This window comes from Taudactylus pleione, unplaced genomic scaffold (assembly GCF_031769625.1).
Source record: "Taudactylus pleione unplaced genomic scaffold, aTauple2 ptg000214l, whole genome shotgun sequence".
NCBI classification, from domain to species: Eukaryota; Metazoa; Chordata; class Amphibia; order Anura; family Myobatrachidae; genus Taudactylus; species Taudactylus pleione.
Genome location: NW_028284616.1, coordinates 12,970,207 through 12,985,063, shown reverse-complemented (window position 1 = coordinate 12,985,063; position 14,857 = coordinate 12,970,207). Strand labels below are relative to the sequence as shown.

Here is a 14,857-nt window from a genome sequence, read left to right as displayed (position 1 = left end):
TTAGGGCCTAATTCACTACCGTACGCAACTGCAATTACGCATGATATCTGGCAATTGTTTAACTCTGTGCATGCATCGCAGTGCGCGAAGCAGCTGCTGCGTTCGGGACTACGATCGCAGTGACTACACAGACCCATTGCAGAGTGATGGACAGAAAGTGCCGTTTTGGGAGGTGACGGGGAGATGGTCTGCAAAAACGCAGGCATGCCAGTGCATTTGGACGCTGTTGCAGGGGTGCGCATAAATTTGCCACTGCGATACCCTATGCACTCTGATGACGCATAGCGTGCAATGTAGTTAGCAATTTCTGAGTATGGTCAGGGCTTGTGCAAGTGTACGTGAGGCTGCAAGTCGCCATGTCTTTCATTTTGTCTTTCTTTACTTAATATCTCTCTGTTACCCCTTTCTCAAAAATGTTTACCACAGACCCCATTGGGGAAGGACTTTCAAGGCTGCTGTATCCAATCTAAGAATGACAGTTACTGCTTGGCTGGTGTTCCGCGTCACTTCTCCAATTTGCGAAATCTCCTGGAGTATTATAAATCTCATAGTCTACGTCTGGGTGGTGTCTCTACACGCCTCACTAATTGCTGCCCTCCACGAGCCAAAGGTACAGTACCTGTGCAAATATATCTTATAATTAGGGGTATGCAGCGGCCACTTTTCGTGTTTTGTGTTTTGGTTTTGGATCTGGATCTTTCTTCGTGTTTTGGATCTGGATTGGTTTTGCCAACACCACCCTTCCGTGTTTTGGGTTCTGGATTTTGTGTTTTGGATCTGTATTTTTTTTTTAAAAAGCATAAAAACAGCTAAAATCACAGAATTTGTGGGTTTTTCTGCTCCTATGCTATTATTAACCTCAATAACCTTAATTTCCACTCATTTCCAGTCTATTCTGAACACCTCACACCTCACAATAGTGTTTTTATATCCAAAAGGTTGCACAGAGGTAGCTGGATGACTATGCTAAGAGATACGAGTGGGCGGCACAAACACGTGGTCCATCTAGGAGTGACACTGCAGTGGCAGACAGGATGGCAGTTTGAAAAACTAGGCCCCAAACAGTACATAATTCAAAGAAAAAAAAGAGGTGCAAGATGGAATTGTCCTTGGGCCCTCCCACCCACCCTTATGTTGTATAAACAGGACATGCACACTTTAACAAACCAAACATTTCAGCGCCATGGTCTGCCACACGACTGTGGCTGAAATGATTGGTTCGTTTGGGCCCCCCACAAAACAAGCTGGCAATTAATCTGTCCCTGCACAAACTGGCTCTACGGAGGCAAGATGTCGTCCTCATCCTCCTCATCCACCGATTCCTCACCCTCTTCAGTGTTGTGTACATCCTCATCCTCACAGAGTATTAATTTGTCCCCGCTGGAATCCACAACCACAGGTTCCTCTGTACGTTCTGGAGGCTGGTCTCCCTGGAAGAGTTGATAATTCATTTTATGAACATCATCTTCTCCACATTTTGTGGAAGCAACCTCCTACGCCTTTCGCTGACAAGGTTCCCGGCTGCACTAAACACTCTTTCGGAGTACACACTGGAGGGGGGGGCAACTCAGGTAAAATAGAGACAGTTTGTATGGGGACCTCCAAATTGCTTCTTTTTCCTGCCAGTACAGGTACGGACTGTCTGACATGCCTACTTGGATGCTGTCGCCGATGTAATCCTTTAACAGACAGACGCACGCTTGTCGCTGCTGCTTTAAGGATGCAGGTGCGGCTACAGCCCACACATTTCACAAAGACAGAAAAAAAAAGAATTTTTTTATTGTTTGTGGAGCGCACTTTGAGGGTTACACCACCCTTTAACAGACAGACGCACGCTTGTCGCTGCTGCTTTAAGGATGCAGGTGCGGCTACAGCCCACACATTTCACAAAAACAGGAAAAAAAAGAATATTTTTATTGTTTGTGGAGCACACTTTGAGGGTGTCACCACCCTTTAACAGACAGACGCATGCTTGTCGCTGCTGCTTTAAGGATGCAGGTGCGGCTACAGCCCACACATTTCACAAAGACAGAAAAAAAAGAAGAATATTTTTATTGTTTGTGGAGCGCACTTTGAGGGTTACACCACCCTTTAACAGACAGACGCACGCTTGTCGCTGCTGCTTTGAGGACAGTATCATATGCAGTGACAGTAGACTTGTCAGAAATTGTTGGCACGTCCTTCAGTCCGGACCAGATGTCCAAACCGGCCCTTGACTTATGACACAGGCGCACGCTTGGCGCTGCTACTGTGTTGATGCACGTGCGGCTACATCGCACACAAGTCACAAACACATAAAAAAAATGTTTTTTTATTTTTTGGAGCACTTTGAGGGTTACACCACCCTTTAACAGACAGACGCACGCTTGTCGCTGCTGCTTTAAGGATGCAGGTACGGCTACAGCCCACACATTTCACAAAGAGAAAAAATAAGAAATTTTTTTTATTGTTTTTGGAGGGCACTTTGAGGGTTACACCACCCTTTAACAGACAGACGCACGCTTGTCGCTGCTGCTTTGAGGACAGTATCATATGCAGTGACAGTAGACTTGTCAGAAATTGTTGGCACGTCCTTCAGTCCGGACCAGATGTCCAAACCGGCCCTTGACTTATGACACAGGCGCACGCTTGGCGCTGCTACTGTGTTGATGCACGTGCGGCTACATCGCACACAAGTCACAAACACATAAAAAAAATGTTTTTTTATTTTTTGGAGCACTTTGAGGGTTACACCACCCTTTAACAGACAGACGCACGCTTGTCGCTGCTGCTTTAAGGATGCAGGTGCGGCTACAACGCACACAATTCACAAACACAGAAAATATTTTTTTATTTGGTTTGGACTGGAGTGTACTTTGGGGGTTACAGCACCCTTTAACGGTCAAGCCAGCCGGCTCTTTACTTATGACACAGGCGCACGCTTGGCACTACTTTGTTGATGCACGTGCGGCTACTGCGCACACAATTCACAAACACAGAAAATATTTTTTATTTGGTTTGGACTGGAGTGTACTTTGGGGTTTACAGCACCCTTTAATGGTCAAGCCAGCCGGCCCTTTACTTATGACACAGGCGCACGCTTGGCACTACTTTGTTGATGCACGTGCGGCTACTGCGCACACAATTCACAAACTCAGAATTTTTTTTTTTATTAGCACTTGGGGGGAGCACCCCTGACGGACAGAGCACCCCCTGGACAACACTACAGCACCCCTTTAGGACTGGGACACTGCACAGGACTTTGGAGTGGACACAGCCCCTATGGACAACTGACTGCACAACACAGTTCCGCCAGCCCCTATGGACTTTGAAGTAGTGGACACAGCCCCTATTAACAACAGCAGCACAGCACAACACAGCCAGCCCCTATGGACTTTGAAGTAGTGGACACAGCACCTATGGACAACAGCAGCACAGCGCAGCACAGCACAGCACAACACTACTCTGCACTACACTACACTACACAGCCCAGCCAGCCCTAACTCCCACCCTCCCTTTTCACTGTCCACAGCCAAGTGAGAAAATGGCGCCGACGCGGGTACCTTATATAGGATCCAAAACCCGCGAGACCCGGAAGGCGGGATGATGACGTTTTGCCTCGATTTCAGATCCGAGTCAGGCGGGAAAAGTCGAGCCTGACTCGGATTGGCCTCGGATCGGGGGGGCTCGGGGGGGTTCGGATTTTAGAAATCCGAACCCGCTCACCCCTACTTATAATGTGTAAATACACTATAAAATATATGTATAGTACCCAGTTTTCAGTTGCATGAATCAAAACATATAAATGTGAGACCTGGGGGCCTATTCATCAACACCAAACTAACAGTTTTAAGGACATTTTTCCCTTAAATACCGTTTTTTTGGTAGTTATTAACACACTTAACGCAGGAGATATAACCGATATCTCCTGGTTAAGTTCGTCTGTGTTAATTTCCACACTACCCATACATTAGTATGGGGATGTAGAAATTAAGCTATTCATCAAATTCCGAAAATTAGGTATTTTCGGAATCTGATGGTGTTACTATACGCCACTGTCAGGTGGCGTATAGCCCCCGATAGTGTACACAAGCTGCCGTCTACACGGCAGCTTGTGTAGGAAAGTGACATACTTACCAGCTTTCACCATCCTCCTTAGCTCCCTCTGACTCCGGCTGGTCTGTGTGTTATCCCCGCTGCAACATGGTGTTGCTGGCAGGAAGCGTCTCCCCTCTGTGCACCAGTACACTAATGTGCTTCTTCAATTAACTGTTTTTATTTACTCTAAACATTTGATTGAAGAAGCACTTATAAGTGCCACCGGGCAATAGAGGAGAGACCTCCCAGCAGCAGCAGCAGCAGCAGCAGCAGCAGCGGCATGTAGCAGCTGGAGAATATACGCAGTCCCCTCCTGCCTGTAGCCTCCATTTGTCCGTGCCCAGCTCCAAACAACATCGGGGACATAGCACGGAGCCTCAGCCAGTGCAGGAAAGCATCTCCCTGCCGGCTGCATTGAGAAAATACCTGCATGTCCAGGTAGACCGGGCGGGGGTTGGGGGTCCTGCTACCTTCTGGGAAGGTAGAGGGTGGGCAACATTGAATTGGTGCGGGCAGCAGAGAAGAGCCCACTAGGGCACAGTGTCTTGCAAGTGGGGGTTGTGGGACCTGCTAACTTCCGGAGGATAGAAGATCCGGAGGCAGAAGGGGAAGGGGGTCGGCGGAGGCATCGCCAGCATCAACAGTGGATGGAGCAGGCAGCGGACGGGTGCTAAACGCCGGGGGACAGTTCCCTGTAGAGTACTGCAGTGCAGAGGTGGGTGATGGAGACGGAGGGCAGGGATGTAGGCAGGGAAAAGTATCTATTTTCCGAAAAGCTGTAATCGCAAAAATGACAGCTTTTCGGAATAGATAGTTATGGGGAGGAGGAATGATGAATTCCTCCGGTAATTAGGTAGAACTCCTATGCGAGTTCTAAACCTAATTACCTCCATCGATATTTATGTGTTAATGAATAGGCCCCATGATCTGTTCCAGAATATATAAAAAAAAAATAAAAAATAATAATAATAATAATAATAATAATAATACTTATTTATATATCTCCTTCCTCCAGAAGGACTAGTTTTACCTATAGCTGTAACATATCAAATAGTTTCTTAAAGGGCTTTTCCATTTTCACCATTGCTTTACTTTCATGGCTTCACTTGGTGTATTTTAATCATGTATATTTATTTAAATAGGTCAATTTGATTATTTTAAAAGTACTCGAAAATGTATATAAAACTATAATAATAAATACAAGAGGCATAGTTATATATAATCTATATATATATATATATATATATATATCTATATGTGTTACAACTAATAGCAGTCACAGTACTGAAGCGGCTGGATTATGCAGGCTGAGCTCAGTTTGAGCGAGGATCACTCACAAGATTAGGGATCTCTTCCAGTGGCACAAATGTGGAATTGGGAGCTAACGACAGTAAACACGTGTCTGTGAGCTCGATATACATGTAAACTAATGGAGAAATAGTAAGTTAATTATTGAATCTTTGTAGACAGTGGAAAAATTACCTATCATAAAATCTATCATTCATCACTATTACATCAAACATATAAATGTTAAAATGAGCGTAAAATAAATAAATATGAGCTAAAGTGCATAAAGGGAGAGAACAAAATATAAACTGACAGTAAGTCAAATAAACAAAAAGTAATTAAAGAAATTCTGAATAAAGGACGTAGGTTCCTATTCAGAGTTGGATTTATTGTCAGATCTTTGCGAAGTTGAACGACTATTTTTGTACTGCACCTGCCTCTGAGTCACACTGTGCATGTATCCCAATTCATAACCAATGGCGGACACTGAGAATTTGGGCACAGAAATATTGGGGTTGACGAGTCAAACACAGACGTATCGTGACCATTTCGGGGGTGTGATTAAGCCCGTTACTGCATCTGTATACACTGAGCCTGATTTAGCTTTGGGAATAAAGTAAGAAAGAGCAATTAACTTTGCACCTTGATAAAACCATGTTGCACAGCAGGTGTGGTAGATGTAAATGTGCAGAGAGAGTTAGATTTGGGAAGGGTGTGTCCAAACTGACATCTAAATGCAGGGTAAAATAAAGCTATTTAGCAATTGTGGGCTACATGCAAAAGCAGCCAGTACTTACCCGATGTGCGACCGATGATGCCTCTTTGTACTAGGGGTGTGCGCCAGCCACTTTTCATGTTTTGGTTTTGGATCTGGATCTTTCTTCGTGTTTTAGATCTGGATTGGTTTTGCCAAAACCACCCTTCCGTGTTTTGGGTTCTGGGTTTTGTGTTTTGGATCTGTATTTTTTTTTTAAAAAAAGCATAAAAACAGCTAAAATCACAGAATTTGTGGGTTTTTTCTGCTCCTATGCTATTATTAACCTCAATAACATTAATTTCCACTCATTTCCAGTCTATTCTGAACACCTCAAACCTCACAGTAGTGTTTTTATGTCCAAAAGGTTGCACCAAGATAGCGGGATGACTATGCTAAGCGACACGAGTGGGCGGCACAAACACGTGGCCCATTTACGAGTGACACTGCAGTGGCAGACAGAATGGCAGTTTGAAAAACTAGGCCCCAAACAGTACATAATGCAAAGAAAAAAAAGAGGTGCAAGATGGAATTGTCCTTGTGCCCTCCCACGCACCCTTATGTTGCATAAACAGGACATGCACCAGGGTCTGCCACACGACTGTGGCTGAAATGATTGGTTCGTTTGTGCCCCCACAAAACAAGCTGGCAATTAATATGTCCCTGCACAAACTGGCTCTACGGAGGCAAGATGTCGTCCTCATCCTCTTCATCCACTGATTCCTCACCCTCTTCAGTGTTGTGTACATCCTCATCCTCACAGAGTATTAATTCGTTCCCGCTGGAATCCACCACCATAGATCCCTCTGTACGTTCTGGAGGCTGGTCTCCCTTGAAGAGTTGATAATTCATTTTTATGAACATCATCTTCTCCACATTTTGTGGAAGCAACCTCCTACGCCTTTCGCTGACAAGGTTCCCTGCTTCACTAAACTTTCGGAGTACACACTGGAGGGGGGGCAACTCAGGTAAAATAGAGCCAGTTTATACAGGGGCCTCCAAATTGCCTCTTTTTCCTGCTAGTACAGGTATGGACTGTCTGACATACCTACTTGGATGCTGTCACCGATGTAATCCTCCACCATTCTGTCAATGGTGACAGTATCATATGCAGTGACAGTAGACAAGTCAGAAATTGTTGCCAGGTCCTTCAGTCCGGACCAGATGTCCAAACTTGGTCCTGCCTGCCCTGCATCACCGCCAGCTGGTTGCTTAGGATACCTAAGTTTTTTTCTGGCAGCCCCAGTTGCAGGAGAAAATGAAGAAGGAGCTGTTGACGTGTCATGTTCCGCTTCAGCTGACAGTGTCTTTGCACCTCTGCAGGCTTGTGTCAGCCGGAAAGAGAGACACCACATAGGCTTTAAACCTAAAATCGAGCACGGTGGCCAAAATGTAGTGGTCTGATTTCAACAGATTGACCACCCTGGAATCATGGCAAAGCGAATGAAGGGCTTCATCCACAAGTCCCACATGCCGAGCGGAATCGCTCCATCTTAGCTCCTCCTTCACTTTCTCCAGCTGCTTCTGCAAAAGCCTGATGAGGGGAATGAACTGACTCAAGCTGGCAGTGTCTGAACTGACTTCACGTGTGGCAAGTTCGAAGGGCTGGAGAACCTTGCACAACACGGAAATCATGCTCCACTGCGCTTGAGTCAGGTGCATAATCCCTCCTTTGCCTATGTCATAGGTGGATGTATAGGCTTGAATGGCCTTTTGCTGCTCCTCCATCCTCTGAAGCATATAGAGGGTTGAGTTCCACCGCGTCACAACCTCTTGCTTCAGGTGATGGCGGGGCAAGTTCAAGAGTGTTGCTGGTGCTCCAGTCTTCGTCACGCAGTCGCTGAATGGCGAAAGTGGGCAGAAATTTTTCGGGCCACCCAAAGCGTCTCCTGCACGCCCCTTTCACTTTTCAGAAAATTCTGCACCACCAAATTTATTGTGTGAGCAAAACATGGGACGTGCTGGAATTTGCCCAGATGTAATGCCCGCACAATATTGGTGGCGTTGCCAGATATCACAAATCCCCAGGAGAGTCTAAGTGGGGTAAGCCACTGGGCGATGATTTCCCTCAGTTTCTCTAAGAGGTTGTCGGCGGTGTGCCTCTTACTGAAACCGGTGATACACAGTGTAGCCTGCCTTGGAACGAGCTGGCGTTTCTGAGATGCTGCTAGTGGTGACGCTGCTGTTGTTGATGCATAAGGTGATACATCTACCCAGTGGGCTGTCACAGTCATATAGTCCTTAGTCTGCCCTGTTCCACTTGTGCACATGTCCGTGGTTAAGTGGACATTGGGTACAACTGCATTTTTCAGGACACTGAGGACACTTTTTCTGACGTTTCTGTACAGTCTCGGTATCGCCTGCCTAGTGAAGTGGAATCTAGACAGGATTTGGAACCGGGGACACACTACCTCCATCAATTGTCTAAATCCCACTGCACTAATGGCGGATACCGGATGCACGTCTAACACCAACATAGCAGTCAAGGCCTCAGTTATACGTTTTGCTTCAGGATGACTGCTGTCGTACTTCCTCCTCCTCGCTAAGGACTGTTGGCGGGTCAATTGTTTAGTAAAAGTAGTGGTGTTCCTACTTCCTCTCTGGGATGATGAACAACTCCCAGCAGCAACAGCAGCAGCGGCAGGAGTAGCAATGCAGGATCCTCTGGAGGATTCCCGGATAGGAGAGTCAGTCATGCCAGTGACATGGCCTGCAGGACTACTTCCGATCCTGACTAAGGAGGAAATTGACGAAGAGGGAGTTGATGGTGTGGTTTGCAGGCGCTTAGATACAACAGGACAAAGGGATTTAGGTGTCCATGGACTGCTTACGGTCTTAGCCAAAGTTTCTGAACTTGACAGTAACTTTTTATGAAAGCGCTGCAGGTGCCGTATAAGGGAGGATGTTCCAAGGTGGTTAACGTCCCTATCCCTACTTATTTCACCTTTACATATGGTACATATGGCAAGACAGTTGTTGTCCGGGTTTTGGAAAAAAATGTTGCCAGACCAAAGAGGTGGAATGTTTGGTCTTCTGCCCAGGCATGACCGTGATGGCCTTTTTCATCCCACGGACAACAACTGTCTCCCCCGGAGCCTGATTTAAACAAACCACATCACCATCAGAATCCTCCTCGCCAACTTCCTCCTCAGCGACAGCTACACCAGTATCCTCATCCTGTTGAACTTCAACAGTGACATCTTCAATTTGAATATCAGCAAGTGGACTGTGGGTGCTCCTTCCAGCACTTGCAGGGGGCGTGCAAATGGTGGAAAGAGCCACCTCTTCCCATCCAGTGCTGGGAAGGTCAGGCATCGCAACCGCCACCACACTTGGACTCTCCTTGGGGATTTGTGATATCTTCTTAGAACGCACAGTTCTTCGCTGTGCTTTTGCCAGCTTAACTCTTTAGATTTTTTTTAGCGGGATGAGGGCTTCCATCGTCATGTGAAGCTGAACCACTAGTCATGAACACAGGGAAAGACCTTAGCCGTTACTTGCCACTCCGTGTCGTAAATGGCATATTGGCAAGTTTACGTTTCTCCTCAGAGGATTTAAATGTTTTTTTTAAGGTCATTTTCCTGAACTTTGTCTTTTGGGATTGTATATGCCCTCTTCTATGACATTGGACATCGGCCTTGGCAGACGACGTTGATGGCATGTTATCGTCTATGTCATGACTAGTGGCAGCAGCTTCAGCACTAGGAGGAAGTAGTTCTTGATCCTTCCCTATTTTATTTTTATCGGAGAAAGTTTGGTCCTCCATTTATGTTATATTGATATATACATGCGGCTAAGGCGCACACAAACACAGAAAATATTTTTTTCTTTTTGTTGGAGACTAGTGCACTTTGTGGGTTAGACCACCCTTTAAGAAATGAGCCAGCCGGCTCTTTACTTATGGGACACAGGCGCATGCTTGGCGCTGCTCCTTTGTTGATGCATGTGCAGCTACAGTGCACACAATTCACAAAGACAGAAAAAAAATATTTTTTTATTTTTTGTGGAGCGCACTTTGAGGTTACACCACCCTTTAACAGACAGACGCACACTTGGCGCTGCTGCTTTGAGGATGCACGTACAGTGCACACAATTCACAAACACAGAAGAAAATGTTTTTTTTTTTGTTGATGTGCACTTTGGGGGTTACACCACCCTTTAAGAGATGAGGCAGCCGGCCCTTTACTTATGGGACACTGGCGCACGCTTGGCGCTGCTCCTTTGTTGATGCACGTGCAGCCACAGTGCACACAATTCACAAACACAGCCTAGCCAGCCCCTATGGACAACAGTAGCACAACACAGCCCAGTCAGCCCCTATGGACTGAGTGGACACAGGGCCTGATTCAGAGCTGGACCATGAAAATGGAGCGGCCTTATGGACGCTCGCATAGCTGTGGGTTACCACCCACAGCTATAGCGAGCGTCCATGATGATGGTCGCGATGGTCAAGACCATCGCCAACATCGGGCTTGTGACGGAGACCCTGGGGTAGGGTATCGCTGCCGCAAGCCCTGGAGTGATTATGGCTGTATCAGAGCCAAAATCACTCCCACTGACATCACTACTGATGTCAGTGGGGCCGGCTTCAGACGGTAGGCGTTCCCATGGGAACGCCCCCGGCACGCCCACCAAAGGGGGCGTGCTGTCAATCAACATCGACAGCACGCCCCCTTTGGTGCAAGACCTGGAGCGACGGAGAGCCTGTAGCTAGCCGGGTCTCGCGCATGTGCATGACGGAGCTCCCTCTGTCGTGCGCATGCGCAGTGGGGCAACATCGACCCGCTTGCGAGCGTCCTGCGCTCGCGAGCGGGTCTGAATGACCCCCACAGCCCCTATGGACAACAGCAGCACAACACAGCCCAGCCAGCCCTAGCTCCCACCCTCCCTCTTCACTGTAGACAGCCGGAGTCAGAAATGGCGCCGATGTGGGGACCTTTTATAGAATCCAAAACCTGCGAGATCTGGAAGGCGGGATGATGACGTTTTGCCTCGATTTCAGATCCGAGTCAGGCGGAAAAAGTTGAGCCTGACTCGCATACGACTCGGATCGAGGGGGCTTGGGGGGGTTCGGATTTCAGAAATCTGAACTCGCTCATCCCTACTTTGTACAGAAGCGGCGGATTAAAGATACAGCTGATGGGCGCCTCTGTACAAATTCTCATGTCTGCGACATTTGCATATTTTTGCAGAACCACTGCATACAGAATTGCAGTCTCTACAGAATTTGCGTCCACCTCTGAATCAGCAACATCACATCTGATTACAGTCGAATAGTCCTCCTCCCCCATTCGCCATTCCACAACAATACCAGATGAATACAACGGTCTTAAAGTATTTACTATTCCAAAATTAAATCATGGTTCTAGTAAAGAGTTAATTGTAGATTCCAATCAAAAAATGTTCAATGTTCACCTCTGTAGCAATCCAAATAAGTCAATAAATAATCATTGTAGCATTATCAGTATGTCTGCATGTATTAGAAGAAATAAGCTGAAGTTAGTTAAATACTATCACTTTGTTTCTCATTCAGAGAAATCAAATCTATTAATACAACGCGACAGTTGTCCTCAAAGAATTTTATCACCTGCAAGACAGAGAAGGAACATCCCACCACTGACCTTTCACAAGATCCATCTCAAAGACATCACCTTTGTGAGTAGAATAGAGGAAGACAGCTTGTAAAATGCCAGTATCATTAATGAATATACTAAGGGGTAAATTTACTAAAGTGAGAGGTTTTAGAAGTGAGTTTTAAAAGTGATGTTGCCTATAGCAACCAATCAGATTCTAGCTATTATCTTCTAGAAGGTGCTAATTAAATGTTAAGTAGAATCTGATTGGTTGCTATGGGCAACATAAAAAGAAAGCTACTTACAATAAAGACTGCAAATATCCTGGTGCTCAATACAAAAGGAATAATATAGGACGTGCCAGCTTCACACTGGGAAGCCAGTAGTGAATGCTCATTCAACAGCGGAATTTAGCTGTTTTATATTGGAAACAATATGATACTTTACGCCACATTGTTGCAATAGTGACAGTATCAAAACGTTGTGCTGTGGAACCTCAGTGATTTGGTATCAAGCCATACTCTCATATTAATACACTACAGTAAGAGAGCTATATGATCTTTGTAGTTTTTTATATGTCCTATTCCTATTCATGTGTACATGATTGCAATTATTGCTATGGGCAACATCACTTTTAAAACTCACTTCTAAAAACTCTCACTTTAGTAAATTTACCCCTAAGTGGCACCACTCCAGTTGTATTGGATGGGGTCATAATCACAGACCTTTCTATTGGTGATTTCATTTCCAGCTGGAGAGCCAAGGAAAAGGCTCCTTCACTAAGATATTTCAAGGATTACGCAGAGATGCAGAGGGCGAGGAAGAGCGTGAGGTCGATGTATTGCTCAAAGTTCTTGATGCCTCTCACCAACATTACCAAGAGGTATGAGTATCACTTACAAGTTTCTGACAACTAATAATCTGACTGTTCATTTACTGCCATGAATCGCCTATCATAAACTTAGGTTCTGATTCAGAGATGTACGCTGATGCCATTGCAGCTGCGATCCTGTACTCAGCTGCTGTGCGAAAATATGCAAATATCACAGACGCCAGGAAATGTATTGAGGCGCCCACCTGCGGCTTCGCAAATCTAAGCATCTCCGTACAAAGACCCATCATTGGTCGCAGATCCTTCTATATCAGTCTGCTGAGTAACTTTATGGTCATGTAGAATGGCCGTGGGAACTGAGACTTGCAGATGCACAATGTGACACGCCCCCAGAACGGTTGCAACGCTCCTGCTTTGTTTGCCACCATTTCCCGGTACCCCCTACAGATGCTTTTTAGCTGTCAATAACACTGTGAGTAGATATTCGCTGGAAGTGATTATGGTAATATACCTTGACGCATGCGCCGTGCGACTCAGACACAAGTGCAGATTGCAGATTATCACACAAATGTGTCAACATCGGAATAGCATACAAATCTAAATTAGGCCTCTAGTCCTTGACAAATAAGAAAATAATGTAGTGAAATCCTCTAGTACCATATAGTGTTTGAAAACATTGCTCCCTGTACTCTATAGAGACGCCTATGTCTTATATCACAGGCCATTTTAAACTTCAACCTCTATTAATAAATATTTTGCTTTATTTTGTACTATTGTACAGGTTTAAGGTATATGTTAGCTCTACAGTGATTATAGTAATGAAGTTAAAATGACATTACAATGTTCTTATTGAATAGGCATTGCCTCACTGCCTCTATATGATACACTGTGCCTCTTCTATCTCACTTATGCATTCCTCTTCTCTTTCCGTTTCTTTCCTAACTCTCACTCTGTACTAACCTCTTTGTTCTTTAACACCCTCTTTCCTTTTTCTGATTTTCTTATGCTTGCCAAACTTACCAAACCCTTATTCACCTTGATAGTACCATTTTCCTCCTTATATCTCTCCATCCTTTAGTCTTTTCTAGAAGCAGCCAGCATAATCAACCAGCTCTCGCACAAACACCAAGTCCTGCTGCATGGAGTCTGTGTGGGAAAACAGAGTGAGTGTGTCACATTATCTTGTGTTATTGTGCATTGCCATTGTTTGTGCCACACAGTGAGTATTCAGACCATCTCACTGCACTCGATGCTTCCAGTTCATCGGCTGGCATGTCCTGCTGGCCAGTCTTGCCAAGAGGCACCTGTGGTGACAACCTAGTATATGTGTGCTGGCATTTCTCCTGAAGCTGATGCAGCATGGGCGCTGCCAACTTGCTTTGGTCAGCTGACTCTAGATTTGTCCAATCCCTGAGGAATTTGTTGCCACATGACCTGTGGAGCCAATAACCGTCCTGTGGGCCTAATTCAGACCCGCTCGTGAGCGCTGAGCGCTCGCAAGCGGGTCGATGTTGGCCCAGTGCGCATGCGCACGACGGAGGCGGCTCCGTCGTGTGCATGCGCGAGACCCAGATAGCGACGGGCAAGCCGTCGCTATGGGTCTCGCTACAAAGGGGGCATGCTGTTGATGGTGAGTGACAGCACGCCCCCTTTGGTGGGCGTGCCGGGGGCGTGGCTGGCCAGACGGAGGCGTTCCCATGGGAACGCCTACCGTCTGGTGCCGGCCCCACTGACATCACAAGTGATGTCAGTGGGAGTGCTTTCGGCTCTGATAGAACTGAAAGCACTCCAGGGCTTGCGGCAACGAGACCCTACCACAAGGGTCTCATTGCAAGCCCGATGGTCGCGATGGTCTTGACCATCGCGACCATCTTTTTGGCCGCTCGCTATAGCTGTGGGTGGTCACCCACAGCTATGCGAGCGGCCAGGAGGCCACTCTAAAATTAAGAAGGACAGCCCTGATTCAGAGCGAGCGCTCTGTCAGCGCGTCCGGCTCTGAATCAGGGCCTGTGTGTCCTATTTAAACCCCTCCCCTGCACCTGTTCACCATCAGTACAACTTGTAGTTTACCTGTTCATGGTTCCAGTGTCAGCAGCTCTGTCTTCTGACTCCTGTTTCTCCTGCAAGTGCTCCTGTGCTTTTCAGCTCCCAGCACTTGTCTCCTTTTGCTTCCTTCAGTTCAGTGCTCAGTCCTAATCATACACCAGTGTTCTTCTCTGCCTCAACCTGCATATTCCAGTGTGTATTTTCAGCTATAACCTGCATATGCCAGTTTACAGTTCCATTTGCAGTATGCATCAATATACAGTTACAGCCTGCATATCCCAGCATACA

General features: G+C 46.2%; 1 protein-coding gene across 1 annotated transcript in view; it reads left to right on the top strand.

Moving 5' to 3' along the window:
* Positions 1-14,857, top strand: part of JAK3 (Janus kinase 3) — a 122,229-nt gene that overhangs the window by 45,976 nt on the left and 61,396 nt on the right. Inside the window, exons 10-13 of the mRNA XM_088478550.1 lie at positions 427-610; positions 11,652-11,773; positions 12,443-12,574; positions 13,602-13,686. Of these exons, the coding sequence (XP_088334676.1) occupies positions 427-610; positions 11,652-11,773; positions 12,443-12,574; positions 13,602-13,686 (523 nt within the window). The remainder of the gene's footprint in view (positions 1-426; positions 611-11,651; positions 11,774-12,442; positions 12,575-13,601; positions 13,687-14,857) is intronic.